The sequence below is a fragment of the Salmo trutta genome, chromosome 4, assembly GCF_901001165.1.
Source record: "Salmo trutta chromosome 4, fSalTru1.1, whole genome shotgun sequence".
Classification (NCBI taxonomy): Eukaryota; Metazoa; Chordata; class Actinopteri; order Salmoniformes; family Salmonidae; genus Salmo; species Salmo trutta.
In genome coordinates this window covers 18,269,301-18,285,606 of record NC_042960.1, presented here as the reverse complement: position 1 = coordinate 18,285,606, position 16,306 = coordinate 18,269,301, and the positions used below count along the sequence as shown (strand labels likewise).

Here is a 16,306-nt window from a genome sequence, read left to right as displayed (position 1 = left end):
TGACTACTAAATAGACTGGGCAATAGTTTTTGGAGAGATTGAGAGCTTTTCCGTGTCTGCGCAGGGACAGTTCTGTTTAGCAGAAAGAAAGACGCGCCACAGCCTAATGTTGTACATCAGCTGGTGAGCTGCAGGTGAGGAAGCTTTGAGTGTGGGCAGAAAGGCAAACAGACTCAACTCTGATTATCGGCTACACATCGCGCAGGTGACTGGTGCAGGTGACTCTCTCTATGCCTGGTTAAGAAACACAAGCTGCTTTACGAAATTAAAAACAGTAGTAGCATTGATTTAAATAGTGATGCAACAGTCTAGCTATGTTTTTCTCTTGAGTATAGAAGTAGGTTGTCTTTGAGTCTCTAGTCTCACTCAACCCTCTCACTTTCCCCACTGCATTTCGTGGCCAGGTTCGGTGTAGCCAAGTCTCACTCTTTTCCTCAGAGAAAACAGCTTGGTTGTAGCTTTAACCACACAAAATATATGACCCATAATACCGGCGCTACGTTTTCATTTTTAAATTACAGACGTAAGAGTTACCAGTCCCGATCACAGGGATGACTAACTCTAGAAGTCCCGTTGATCACTACGGAATTAAGTAAATCTGCATTCAGTTTTTTTGCGCCCCATATATGGAATGATCTGCAGAGCTCTCTGCACTGTGAATGTCTGGTGCCTCTAGGGCAGTTCAGGTATATTTTGTATAATTTGTGCACATGCAGGGCTGTCTTGCAAAATAGGTTTTGGTCTCAATGGGATTTCCCTGTTAAAATAAATGTACCAAAAAAGAAAGTAAGAAAGGATTGTTTTTTTTCTCTCTCACAGTGATGGCATTTCAGTTATTGTGCCATTAGAGAGAGTCTTTATTTCCATGTTTTCTTAATTTCAGTGTGTAGAACCTAAAACAGTTCTTCAGCTGTCCCCATAGGATAACCCTTTGAAGAACCATTTTTGGTTTCAGGCAGAATCCTTTTGGGTTCCATGTCAAACTCTTACCCCAGTGGGCCCCTACATTGAACCCAAAAGGGTTCAACCTGGAACCAAAAATGGTTCTTCAAAGGGTTATCCTATGGGGACAGCTGAAGAACTGTTTTAGGAACCATTTTCTGTAAGGGTGTATACTTTCTTTCCTAACCGTCACCATCACATCAGGCCTTTACAGTTTTTCTCGGTGGCTAAGACACTTTCAATTAAACTTTTAATGGAACTGATCTCCATCATAACCTAATGAGCACAACAGTATTCTTTTTTTGTAAAACTGTAAGTCATTACTCATTGCTTTCACACAAAATGCAAATGCTAAGCACATTTTTTCAAAACAGTAAAAGCAACTCACTACAAAAGATGCAAAACATTTGATGACAGCTGATACAAATTACTCCCATGAATGTGAACCTCTTCTGCACGTGTGCAACACTTCTTTACACAATTGTTCACTCAGCAATCAGTCCTTATTCATGGATTAAAGAGGTCACTGAGTTGCTGTTTGCAAGAATGGACCAAGTAAGAGGCAGAGGGCAAGGACAAAGGAGATGTAGAGGGGCCCATAGAGGAAGAGTGGTTCAGATGTGTGGAGGTGGAAAGTTTATGATTACCGTCCACATGACCAGATGTCCCTCCTAGATACAATGAATACCGGTTATATGGCAATCACTGAAGAGGACTGCCAAGCGTGGACTCGCCATGCAATGATATTTTTTCCTCGCTGCATTGCAAGGGAAAACATCCAGTGTTATGTTGATGAAAACATGTGGCCTGATCGACAAGAATGAATGGACTGAATGTGGTGTATACTGTATTGTGTTGCCTTTTTTACATTTCTTTGTTTTTTCAGTGATTTGTTAGCTTGGTGTATTTTATTTTTATTCTCTGTATATACTATACAGCACCATTGAATTTGTAAAGGACAAAATGGAAAAAGGTCAAATATGTCACGTCCTGACCAGTATAGGGGTTATTTGTTATTGTAGTTTGGTCAGGACGTGGCAGGGGGTATTTGGTTTATGTGGTTCGGGGTGTGTGTCTATGTAGAGAGGTAGTTGATTTATGTGTTCCGGGGTTTTTGGTCACTGTTCTATGTTTATGTATTTCTATATTCTATTTAGTTTAATCTATTTCTATGTGTAGGTAATTGGGGTGGGGACTCTCAATTGGAGGCAGGTGTTTTCTAGTTGCCTCTGATTGTGAGTCCTATAAATAGGTATGTGTTTGTGGTTGTAGTTTGTGGGAGGTTGTTCTTGTATTGCTGTCTGTTGACTGCAAGACTGTTTGTCGGCGGTCATCGTTTTGTTGTTTATCAGTGTTCACATTAAAAGTTTAATTATGAGCACTCAACCCGCTGCGCCTTGGTCCATTCCTCACAACGAACGTTACAAAATAAAGCCTTTTGTTTCTGGATATTCATGCTCTTCCGTGACATTCTTTCTGCGTTGGTCATCTTTGGTCAAATCATTTTAGTAAAAAAGAATACAGCCCATGCTGGGATAATATATTTACTTGTCTTTATGGTGCATAGTATAATTATAGTATCAACAAATGGCACACAAATTTAAGAGGGTTGACCATGTTAGGGTATATTGATAGTTGTAGATAGTATTTATTGGGTCGCTGTATAACGATTTATTGAAATGACTTTTCATTAGATAACAAGTTGTATATTGTGATGGAGGTAGTTGATTTTGTCTCATGTATTTAATGTTTTGAGAGTCTTAATGCATTTTGCAAACGAAATGTGTCATTTTGGCCAACGTGTTTCAGTTTTGGCCTGCATGTTAATTTTTCAGAAAAAGTTAATTCTGTTTGGACACATTTTCTCAAGCAATTGAGAAAAACTGTAATTTGCTACATTGCTATGTTATTAAAGACCTATGATATTTAATTCAATGCGTTGATATTGAGTCTCTCTTTCTCTCCACAGTACTCTGCTCAGCCCAGCATTCAGCCCAACCTGAGATGTCTCAGGTGAAAGGCATTGTGGGAAAGATTCACTGTTTTCCAGTGATGGTGTTGAATTCTGGCAGTTTACTTTATGGAGACCTTGGCAGTATTGCACAGGTGTACCCTGTTAAACAAAGTAATACCAACCTTAAGAAGAGATTTAAAAACCGCCTTCACTGGAACAATGTTACTGGATTCTTCACTTTGTCAGACCTACAAATAGACGATTCTGGGGTTTATACTGTGGAGAATGCAGAAGATGAAGAGAAGACGACACATACATTTCAGCTTACTGTGTACTGTAAGTGTGTGTGTGTGTGTGTGTGTGTGTGTGTGTGTGTGTGTGTGTGTGTGTGTGTGTGTGTGTGTGTGTGTGTGTGTGTGTGTGTGTGTGTGTGTGTGTGTGTGTGTGTGTGTGTGTGTGTGTGTGTGTGTTGTAAATGACAAAATCATTGAAGCGGCAATCAGCAGTAGAAACCATACTAAACCATACTAAAGCTTTTTGGTTTGGTAAAAAGCCGAGGGATGTGTCTGGAGAAATGTAACCACTCTCAAATTCATAGACAGAGCTATGGATGCAAGGACTGATCAGCCATTATATAAAATTGTAGTTTATAGTTATATAGTGTTTGTTTACAATTTCTTTGTTTACAAACACCGGAGTAAAACAAGTTAATGGGTTCTCTGATGGGGACTAAGCTCATGAGGCATTTATAAATATTCTTCAAGAATCATTGAGTACATATCATTCATTTATAAGTCCAAAAATGGATGTAGCAACTGGTCTTTGCTACTTTAAAGATAAGTTCCATTTCACTAATTCACATTTATTCATTATTTGTCTTCCAGATGTTCTGTCCAAACCTCAGGTGACGGTCCATGATAACATCTCCTGTAGTGTGGTGTGTTCTATGGAGAACGGGAGAGAGGTGACCCTGTCCTGGTACGGAGGAGGGGAGATAATCAACCAGACTAGCAGCCCTGACCACATCACCCTCTCTCTACCTCTCAAGGTGGATGAACAGAACAGAGACTCTTACAGATGTGAGGCTGCCAACCCAGTCAGCAAGGAGACCGCTGTTGTTCCAAATTCCTGTATAGAGAGTGATCCCTCCAAGGTGACAGGTAAAACATATACAGGAGCAATGTTAAATTGCTGATATCCAGACAATACCAACTTCTATATGAAATAATAAGTATGGTAGAGCTCATTTTATGAAACACAATGTTTTAATTAAAATATAGTTTCTATCTTTTTACTTCAGATGGTGATGAGAGGACTCGAGGTTCTCTTATTATTGCTGTAATCTGCGTTCTGGTTGCTTCAGGACTTGTTGGACTTGCGATCTGTCTTAAGAAGAGAAACAGACACTCACATGCAGGTATTTAGCTTTTAAAGGGGTGAGGTCATTCTCCTTGTCAAAGTCAAAACATGTTCTGCACAACCTTTTTTAATTATCATGGATAGCGTTTTGGAAAATGTAAGAAATGTTTGCCTGAACAACGGATGCAGGTCAAATGAAGTGGCGTATCTTCCACACTTCCCCTGCTTGGTCAGACAGTTGCATTATCTCAGACCACTTCTCTAAATGTTGATAAAGCAGAAGGTGCACACACACAAGCACACTCTGACAATCATTACTTTATAGCTTCTCTGGCGCTAAAACGATAGCTAGCACAGACACAGGAATCCATAGTAACATGAGATCTTAGTGTTTTCAGAACCTGTCTTGGGGGTGAGCATCTGTCAGTTACTCCCACCCACACTGTATATTTAATTTCCTTTATTTGCCTTCATAGATTCACCCGAAAGAAACCAAGATGGCGTTCAGTATGCAGAGAAAACTCACATTAAACCAACAGGTAACCAGGTTAGTAATAATGTTACAGGCTGATAAACATAGGAGATGTAATACAGCAGTTTTTGCAGCCCTGATGGCTACAACTGTAGGCTTTAGCTCTGTGCCAGTGGGTTAATGTGGTCTTGAGTTGCACAGACCACCTGAGTTTGATACCAGGCCTGATGTCATTGCAACCAGTTTCGCCCATATGATATTGTTGGGTTGCACAATGAGAAGCCACACTGCATATTGTACATACAGTACCAGTCAAAAGTTTGGACACACCTACACATTCAACTGGTCTCACAACTGCAGACCACGTGTAACCTTACCAGCCAGGACCACCACATCAGGCTTCTTCAACTGCAGGTCGGTGGGGGGTCTGGCTCCTAAGTGGGTGGACCTATGCCCTCCCAGGTCCACCCATTGCTGCGCCCTTGCCCAGTCATGTGAAATCCATAGATTAGAGCCGAATTAATTAGTTTCAATTGACTGATGTCCTTTTATGAACTGTAATTCAGTAAAATCTTTGAAATTGTTGCATTTTGCATTTATATTTTTATTCAGTATAGTAATGCCTTTGATCTTCCTGTGTCAGTATTGTCAAGTCAGTAGTGTCAAGTCAGTGGACATAAGCTTGGCTTCGTGGTTCCTCCCACTAGGTTTAGGAATGGTCCTAGATATGTTGACTGTTGAGTTACCTACTGCAGAACAATGAGAATAGACAAGAGAGCATCAGACTTGTCTTGTTTCCTTTCTCTGGTACAAAGTATCTAATAACGAAACATATCATTTTTCTTTTACTTTTTTGCTACACCTTTTCTCGCCCCCCATCTTTGCCCCTCTTTCCTTGTCCCTCTCAATCCTTTCCTCCCTACCTCTTTCCCTCTCCCTGTCTAGGAGGAGCGAACAGGTATACCAGAACTTGATCCGCTTAGAAACAACCCTGACCTGACATTCGTTTATTATACACTCCAGTTACATCACATGGCTGCCAGTGAAGATGTTAACACTGCATGAAGTAGAGAGAGAACAGCAAGTTACTGAGAGGGTGACAAGATAATTCACATCCAAGAGAAGGCGTTACATCTTACAGTGGACATTGAGACAAAATTATATTAAATGTTCATCTAGAAAACTTAATGGAGGCACAGTTGTTACTGGAGAAGAGTCCCATTTAACCATTGTGCTGTTATCATTTCAAACTTCCTCTGTTAGTCATCCTCAGTCTTTTGTTGAATTGGGGCCTCGATGAGATTCAATGATAAAGACTAATTTAATAACTATGCCTAGGGTTATTAGTAGGGTGATCCATCTTTTCAAGTGCCCATTGTCCCAATTTATAGGTTAAAACAAATGGAACCTTTTAATACAATTCATTAGTGTGTTTGCTATGCTTTTGCTGGGCCAAAGCTTCTTTTCAGTTCTGTCTGTTCTGTTTCAATGTAGGTGGCTCCCCTGTATCTTTTTATAGTTGGTAATTGTTTAGCTTGCCAGTGGATAGCAGCTGTGTACATAAAAAGCAGATGTTTGGTGAGGTAAAGCCACCTAGTCCTTAGAAGTAATGGCTGTTAGGCTACATTGGAAACAAAAAGTACATATTTTTCCTTTCACCATGTAGATTCTGTTGAAACATTTCTGAGTGGTAGATCTTGATTTGCCTTTTGACTCAGAAAGTGTTCTTGGTTGACATTTTACTCTTATTGCTTTTCACAAAATGCAGACGTGATTAAGTGTAGTTCAGATCTTGCTTTGACAACAACTGTGTTCATGCAGTTTGAATGTACGAGAGTCACAGTTTAGTTTATTATGATCGACCATTTATTGCTTGTTCTTATCTACACAGTATGTAGGTCATCATCTCTTTAGAATACAATCACTCCCTCCTGTAGTCTCTCCTATTAGATCATTTTGTGCCCCCCCTACATTAGCCCACATACAGTATATAACTGTGAAAAAATATCAGAATATCTGACTGAATGTGAAGCTAATATAATTCACATTTCACTATTCTACGATACAGTAACTGTCTGACTTACTCAAACTAATAAAGATTTATGTACTGAGCTTCAATATATCAAGTCAAAGACTTACCCATTCATTTAACCTAAAGGTATACAATCTGGGATATTTCCTAATGATAACTGGTCGGCAAACACCCATTCAGCTTGAAAAATATACTTACCTTATTACAACCCAAAATATTATTTAAGTTTACTCCATTGTTTATATTTGTGTTGTCATTTTGGTTTTTGTAAACAAAGAATGTATTGCTACAACATACCTCTGAAAACTGTCAGATGTTGCAGCCATAGCTGCGTTCAAGAGTCTAAGATTGGCAACATTTCTCCAGAAACACACAACTTCCAGATTCTGGTTTTAATGTTTGACCTAGATAGTTTGTGTGTATGTATTGATATGTAGGCTACGTGTGTCTTTTTTAAATTGATGTAGTTCTTTCCTTGAGCTGTTGTCTATTAATGTTCAGTATTTAAGTGATAATGCCAGAGAAGCCGGTGTTTGGAGGGCAAACCGTGCCAATATATCCTCCAAACACCCCGGCTTCGAGGACATTATCACTTTTATACAACGGGTTACCAACATATTTGGTAACATAATGATTGACATATTTTCATTAAATGTTTTATTTTGATGAATTTATTCATACTATTTCATCCTTCCACAACATATAGTCCGAAGCAAATCTAGGGTTGCTATCCAAGCCAGCTGGTCGTTCATTCTATTGGTTCGGTTGCCAGAGACGTGACCCAGTCGTTCAGTCTTTTTGTTCTGTATCTATGGACGTGACCCAGTCGTTCGTTATAAATGTTCCATTGCCATACTGGCTGGCAACGTTCCTTTCCCTTGCTTGCTAGCTAGCTAACTACGGCTAACTTAGAGTCACGTGAAACAGTGCAGACAGAATTACAACAGTAGCTGCATTTGTTTAAGCTGTTTTCTAGTGACATTTATTTGGATACATCATAACAATGAGCTAAAGAGGTATTATTTCGCCTGGCATAGAAAATGTGCTCACTAGTCAGGACACTGTTGTTTCAGAGGAGCTAGCCAACAACACAGCTAAGACAATAACTTCCAACTGAAACTCAAAGACTGCAAACTAGCTGCACTTTGTTTCGATTTACCTTTTTTCAATTGACATTTCTTTGTATATATCCATAAAAATGATGCCAGCTAAATCATGATTTCGACAGGATGAGAAACTCTGCCTACCTCTCTCTCTCGTCCCAACTCCCGACCCCTACACATTCATTACTATGGGACAGTTGGAGGTCAAATCTGAATATTGAAACAATATTGCATATGTCGGAGAGACAGACAACAAGGTTTATACAAATCTCCGCTGTTGAAAACTAAATGTTAGTCTAAAAGAAATGTGAGATAATGTCTAGATGGTTTTTGTAGTGGAGATCAAGTTTATAAATTGCTTGGCTGGGCTGATGAGACAGTGGATTGCGCAGTCAGATTGAACAGGGTAAATAGGCCTTTTAAAGCCATAGATTTAACCGGTGGTAACTTGTGGAATAGACACCGGCTGGAATATGCATTTAACCAATCAGCATTCAGGATTAGACCCACCCGTTGTATAATATGTCATGTTTCATGTTTTGTGTTGACCCCAGGAAGAGTAGCTGCTGCTTTTGCAACAGCTAATGGGGATCCTAATAAAATACCAAATGTAGCCTACTTCTAGGGTCAAATTAGGAGGGACCACTGTAATTGTTGGGTGGTTTTCAAGTGTGTTTCTTGATTTATTAAGTTTAAGAGTATTTGGGACATTCTGTCCAGTTACTTGTAATGTTATATTTCTAATTTGAAAAGAATGATGACTAATCCTATTAAAGTTCAAGTATTGCTTTCAAGGAAACAATGTATTTTCCTCATCTAGTGGTTGAATGTTTTTATATTTCAGCATAGTTTATACTGTACTGTACATACTACATTATTTTGTACTCTGAGCCAGTGTACTGTATAGTGTAAGTGTAACTTAAATCATGTGTCAGTAAAATGTTCTCAAACCTTTCTATGCTTTTACATTTCAAATCAAATAAAATCAAAGTTTATTTGTCATGTGCGCCGAATACAACAGGTGTAGACCTTACAGTGAAATGCTTACTTACAGGCTCTAACCAATAAAGCTCATTACCTTTTACATTTGGACCGTGGCCATGCATTTTTCTGCCAATTTATATTTTATATAAAAACATGTCTTGTAAATTATGCCATGCCAAATATAATTTTAATCACATTTGGTCAGGAAACGAGTTCCTCATTTATCATTCTGTGTATTTAAGTGATGTATTTTCAGATGTAAATTCAGATTGTGCAATGCTGTGACTCCAGTGTTTTGTTACAGGAAATGAGTAACATTACTGTATAAAACACAGATTAGCCATACACTCTTTCAGTCTGTAGCAGCATGGACAAGGTAGTGAGTACCTTTACATTTTAACTTTGATTACTGATCTTTAGCATTATGGTCAGTGTGAAGAATTCCCTGTGTCTCCCACTAAAACAGATGTTTCTGCAGGACACACTGACAACCCTTCCTTCCGGTGTAGAGTTGTCAGGGTGTTGAACTTTTTCACCAGAAACCAGCCTATATGTATAACTAATTAAATGTATAAAATATATGTAGTGAACAAAGTGAAAACCAAATTAAATAGAGCCTCTACGTTGTGAAAAATTTATTAATATCATCAAGGAACTCAGGGAACAGACAAGACAAGATTCAGATTGGAAGACATTCTATAGGCCTATTATAGAAGAGTTGGCAGAACAGTTGTCCTGCACTAAAATGTAAACATTTCATCTTAATATTGATTAATTGAATGAAGATACTGGGCAAATAATTTTCTTACATGTATATAAAAAAAGACTTTACGATAAAGTGGTCTGACATAACATCACCATCTTTTAAATCTCTTATCAAGGTTCATAATGCTTTGTTTAGCCGGCTACACCTGTGCAATATTGCCCTTCATAAATTAAACTGCCCACTTCCAATACCTGCTCTGGAAAAAAAATACTTTCCCACAATCTCTTTCACCTGCTGAGTTTCAGACTGGGCTGAACACTGGGCTACACAGAGTAGATATCTTAGATATCTCAGTATCAACACACTTGTCACAAAGTACAGTATATATTATATACTTAAGCTACAATATTTAGAGTTTGTTTTTCCAGTTAAGACCCCCCCCCAAAACCACAGTCTTTTTTTGCTCATGCTGCAACACTTGTCTTGAAAACAACTGCAGCATTTTCACCCATCTCACTTCTCTGCCCACGATCTATTTAATAAAGCACATTACCTGTTCCTCAACCACTCGTCTCTAACTCTTCCATCTGGCCTCTACATGACAGACAGACACTGACCATGTAATCACAGGAAACCACCAACATTTTCTGTTTAGAGTGGAGCAGTCTAAATCACCTTTAACATGCAGTACAAATACATGCCTACTTTGGATGAAGCTTGAGAGGATCTGCAGAAAAAAAATGGCTGTAATCAGTGCCAAAGGTGCTTCAACAAAGTACTGAGCAAAGGGTCTGAATACTTATGTAATTGTGATATTTCATTTTATATTTTTTTACATTTGCAAAAATATCTAAACCTGTTTTTGCTTTGTCATTATGGGGTATTGTGTGTAGATTGATGGGGAAAAAATGATTTAATCAATTTTAGAATAAGGCTGTAACATATATATTTTTTTTTAAAGTCAAGGGGTCTGAAAACTTTCCGAATGCACTGTACATCCTCCAAGGTGTATGATACTTACATCATCCAATTTATAAGAACTATGATACTGTTCTTTAATTCCTGTGATATTGTAGAAATGCTATTCCATTCATACTGTATTGTAACAAAGTAATTGTGGTAAACCGTGGGGTGTTGGGTTGAGCGTGCAGAGATTGACAGAGACAGGGAGACTTTATTCTGCAAAAACAATTTTACTAAGACAGAAAATAAACACAACAAAGATAATCACTTAGGTTTGGCTCGGTCCTTCTTCTCTACTTTTGCTTGGCTTCGGTCTCTCCCCGTTCTTTCTCGCGGTGTGCCACCGTGTTCCTTTTATTTGGCCTCCACGGCTGGTTGGCACTTTCCCCTAATTACCTCCACTTAGAAGAACTGTCCGTGTCGGGGTGCCCAGCTCCCGTATTCCCAGCAGGGGGAACCAACGTCGCCTCACGTACCTCCCCTCTATTACCATCCCCCGGGGTAGACCTCCTGGGATACCACATAATGTATCATACTAAATGGTGGGGAACATATTTTGTATAGTAATCTTATTCACCTGAGGCCATGTTGCAGATATTGTGCTGACCAAAACCTGTAATAGCGTCCTTCTCCCATGAAAAAGCTCTATTTACTACCCTATTAATCTCTCTCTTTATATATCTCTCTATCTATCTCTCTCCAACACAAGAGCGGAATGGTTTGCAGTGAAGCAAAAACAACACATTGTTTCAATATAACAAACCAAAAACATGTAGTTAAAATAGTAGGAAACATCAATGTTGTCTGTATCTACTCAACCTCTGCCCCATCTTTCTTATATCAGCATAAATAAATCATTTTTTAATTTTTACATGACAAAATTAACTAGTTATTTATTAATTATTTTGTGGAGGGGAATATGGAAAACCCTTTCCCCAGACGTTGAATAGGATGCACGACTGACTGCAAGCCTAATTCCCCTATCAGGACTATGACTACCCCAATCATGAAGCATCCATATCGTAGGCCTATGCAATGTCCTTTCATTTTAATTACATTATTAGGACATGCGGGACTACATTTAAGGTGTAGAGGTAAAATAGGCTGCTGGTATGTTCAGCACAAATAGTTGCTCTAACATAATTCCCACCATGTTAGGCTGTTATTTTGCACAATTTAAATAAAATCAGTCAGATTTATATTTCATTATTGTTATTGAAATCAATAAACCAAATGCACATCATTTAAGTAAATAAAACTAAACATAGGCCTACATGCCAACAAGACATATCAGTCGCAACTTAAATGTCCTAATGGTTAGGACCTTACAGGTGCATGTGAGATCTCAACAGACCTGGTCTCACCACCAACCTAACCTCTTACTCCCTCTGGAGGTAGAGAGAGAACATTACAACTCCATTATAGCTGTGTAGCTGCCAACCTTGTTAGTAACCAGACCATCACCGCCAACATCACTACACCGTGTGAAGATGGAGACCCGGGAGATGAGGAAGGTAAGAAAACATTTTTTTATCCTTTAATGCCATCAGCTCTTAGCTCACTACACTACTGTATAAATCTCTCTTGAGACAAGGGCCTAGTAGACTTGTTGTATTGGCACTCCCGAGTGGCGCAGTGGTCTAAGACAGTGCAAGAACTGTCACTGCAGTACCTGCTTCGAATCCAGGCTGCATCACATCCGATTGGGAGTCCCATCGGGTGGTGTACAATTGGCTCAGTGTCATCCGGGGTAGGCCGTCATTGTAAATAAGAATTTGTACTTAAATTACTTGCCTAGTTAAAAAAAGGTTACATTTTTATAAATTTAAATTGCGATTAACCTGAGATTAGATTGGAGAATATTTTGAATTTCACTGTGAACTACAATTAAATACTTGCGCTTGTGGACCCCAGGAAGAATATCTGCTGATTCTTCGACAGCTAATGGGGATGCGAATAAAGTCAAATCAAAACTGTTTGCAGTTTGCATTACCTTGTATGCTCCTGTGTTCTATTATGTGAGGTACACTATGTATGTAATGTACAGTATTTGTTTTTCATCCACACAAAGAGAGGCATGGATGAACAAACTCTTATCCCAGCAGCATCCTTTGTGGTGTACCCAGTAATCTTTGCAGTGTTCTTCAAAGGACAAAGGCAATTTTAAAACCGTCTCCTGCGGTAGACTCCTGCGGTGTCTACAGACATCCCCCAAATCAGGGTTTGTCAACTAGGTTTGAACTTGGGCCAAATTTTGTCAGAGCCAATCGTAGGTGGGCCAGAACATACAGTTGAAGTCGGAAGTTTACATACACCTTAACCAAATACATTCAAACAAATTCTTTCACAATTCCTGACATTTAATCATAGTAGAAATTGCCTGTCTTAGGTCAGTTAGGATAACCACTTTATTTTAAGAATGTGAAATGTCAGAATAATAGTCGCTTGTGTAACTGAGTCAGGTTTGTAGGCCTCCTTGCTCGCACACGATTTTTCAGCTCTGCCCACATATTTTCTATGGGATTGAGGTCAGGGCTTTGTGATGGCCACTCCAATACCTTGACTTTGTTGTACTTAAGCCATTTTGCCACAACTTTGGAAGTATGAATGGGGTCATTGTCCATTTGGAAGACCCATTTGCGACCAAGCTTTAACTTCCTGACTATATATATATATATATATATATATATATATATATACTATATATATTCTGAAGTTTGCCAATGAACATCTGAATGATTCAGAGGACAACTGGGTGAAAGTGTTGTGGTCAGATGAGACCAAAATGGAGCTCTTTGGCATCAACTCAACTCGCCGTGTTTGGAGGAGGAGGAATGCTGCCTATGACCCCAAGAAACCATCCCCACCGTCAAACATGGAGGTGAAAACATTATGCTTTGGGGGTGTTTTTCTGCTAAGGGGACAGGACAACTTCACCGCATCAAAGGGACGATGGACGGGGCCATGTACCATCACATCTTGGGTGAGAACCTCCTTCACTCAGCCAGGGCATTGAAAATGGGTCGTGAATGGGTATTCTAGCATGACAATGACCCAAAACACACGGCCAAGGCAACAAAGGAGTGGCTCAAGAAGAAGCACATTAAGGTCCTGGAGTGGCCTAGCCAGTCTCCAGACCTTAATCCCATAGAAAATCTGTGGAGGGAGCTGAAGGTTCGAGTTGCCAAACGTCAGCCTCGAAACCTTAATGACTTGGAGAAGATCTGCAAAGAGGAGTGGGACAAAATCCCTCCTGAGATGTGTGCAAACCTGGTGGCCAACTACAAGAAACGTCTGACCTCTGTGATTGCCAACAAGGGTTTTGCCACCAAGTCCTAAGTCATGTTTTGCAGAGGGGTCAAATACTTATTTCCCTCATTAAAATGCAAATCAATTTATAACATTTTTGCGGTTTTCTGGATTTTTTTGTTGTTATTCAGTCTCTCACTGTTCAAATAAACCTTCCATTAAAATTATAGACTGGTCATTTTTTTGTCAGTGGGCAAATGTACAAAATCAGCAGGGGATCAAATACTTTTTTCCCTCACTGTACATTTTGACTTTTTGCCGGCTTTATTTACACACAGTAACCCATAATATCCAAGTTAATTTTTGTAATCATTTTTTTAACTCCGAAAATGTATTTACAGTAAAACCCTATTTGGATAATTTAAGAATTGCAATCGCAAAGTTGCTGAGGTATAACCAACCACCTCCAGATCACAAATCAAGCTAATTGGCTTCCATCTGTGACTATGATTAGTTCAAAATAAAAGCAGTTGTTCATAGGACTCCAATGCTTAGTAGTGCAATTCAAAGCAAAGAATCCACTATGGGCGGAAAGTTACTTTCAAATGATCTACGAGATAAAGTTGTGGAAAGGCACAAGTCAGGGGATGGATATAAAAATATTTAAAAGGCTTTGTCTATCCATCAGAGAACAGTTAAGACCATTATTAAGAAGTGGAAGGCATATGGCACCACCCAGACCCTGCATAGATCAGGCGGTACCTCCAAACTGGATGACCGGACAAGGACCAGACTGATCAGTTAGGCTACCAAGAAGCCAATGGCGACTTTGAAGGAGCTTCAGGCCTTTATGGCAAAGACTGGTCAATGTGTGCATGTGACCACAATATCACAAGCACTTTACAAATCTGGCCTCTATGGGAGGGTGGCAAGAAAAAAAACACTCCTCAAATAAAGACACAAAGTCTCGTTTGAGCTTTGCCAAAAAGCACATTGTAGATTCGGAGGACAAGTAGCAAAAGTTGCAGTGGTCAGATGAATAAAAAAATCTACAATTTTTGCCTGAACACAAAACCATATGTATGGTGAAAACACAACCACATCTTTCCACCCAAAGAATACCATGCCTACAGTAAAGCACGGTGGTGGCAGCATCCTGTTGTGGGTGTGTTTCTCTTCAGCAGGGACTGGAGCACTCAAGGTGAATAGTCAGAGCCCCAACATAAATCCCATGGAGAATCTGTGGAACGACTTGAAGTATGCAGTCCAAGTTAGTAGAGATGTATTCAAGGGACTCATGACTGTAATTCAAGCAAAAGGTAGTTCCACCAAGTATTGACTCGGGGTGGGGGGGTGTTTGCATTTTTTTAGATTGTCTGTTACTGTGTGTAAATAAAGCTGGACAAAAGGGGAACATTTTGAAAGGGGGTGGTGACTTTCTATACCCACTGTATCTTCATATTCAGTCTCAGTAACTACTCTGAAATAGAGTAGTATAATATGAAATAGCCTACGGTGCAACAACTCACTATGGTATCAACAGATTTGGTATTTTCGGGTCACAGTAACCTGTGCTAGGACAGATATATACAAAGGCTGCACTAATGTAGGTTGAGCACAAGATGCTCTGATAGAAGGAGAGTGTACAGTGTCAGCAGGAGTCTGCAGGAGGGAGTGATTGTATTCTTAAGGGAGGATGTGCTACATAGATAAGGACAACCAATAAATGCTCCATCATAATAAACGATACAAGCTAATTAAGAGCTACAGTTTAGCCCAGACCTACGTTTTGCGAAAAGCGTTAAGAGGGAAATGTCATTCAAGATCAAATGGCAAATCAAGATCTATCCCTCAAAGTTTATTTCAATACAACATACATGGTGAAAGGAAAACATTTATTTATGGACCTTTTGCTTCTAAAGGAGCCTAACAGCCATTGCTTCTAAGGAGTAGGTGGCTTTATCTCAAAGACCTGCTGTTTTTCTATTATGTACACAGTTGCTATCCACTGGCAATCTAAACAATGACCAGCTCTAAATAGATACAGGGAAGGCATCTACATTTAAAGAATTTTACAGTCAGTCCTGAAAATAATCTTTGGTCCAGCAGTAGCATAGCAAACACACTAGTGAATTGTATTAAAAGATATGTTCCATTTGTTTTAACCTATACATTAAGATTTAGGACAAAAGGCACTTGAGAAGGATTATCCAGATCCTGCTACTAACTCAATGCATAGTTATTGAATTGGTCCGTATCAGTGGATGTCATCGAGGCCTCTATTTGACAGGTCTGTGAGAATGACCTACAAAGAAAGCCTGAAATTATAACATCAGCGCAACAGTTCCAGGGGAATTTTCTACCATAACAACTGTGCCTGTAAAAGGTTTTCTGGGTAAATATTTTTTTTACTATCATTTTGTTTCAACATCCTCTTTATGATATACCGTCCTCTCCAGGATATGAGTTATCATGTTGGCCTCTCAGCATGAAGGAGCAAAATGGGAAGTCACTGTGTCAACATCCATGCTGGCAACGCTGC

At 39.3% G+C, this 16,306-nt stretch overlaps 1 protein-coding gene across 1 annotated transcript; it reads left to right on the top strand.

Moving 5' to 3' along the window:
* The first annotated feature begins 2,994 nt into the window (after positions 1–2,994).
* Positions 2,995–7,055, top strand: LOC115191613 (uncharacterized). Its single transcript, XM_029749399.1, has 5 exons — positions 2,995–3,232; positions 3,781–4,056; positions 4,197–4,313; positions 4,732–4,794; positions 5,673–7,055. The coding sequence occupies exons 1-5, from the start codon at positions 2,995–2,997 to the stop codon at positions 5,699–5,701; spliced, it is 723 nt and encodes a 240-aa protein (XP_029605259.1). The 3' UTR covers positions 5,702–7,055.
* Positions 7,056–16,306: the final 9,251 nt, after the last annotated feature.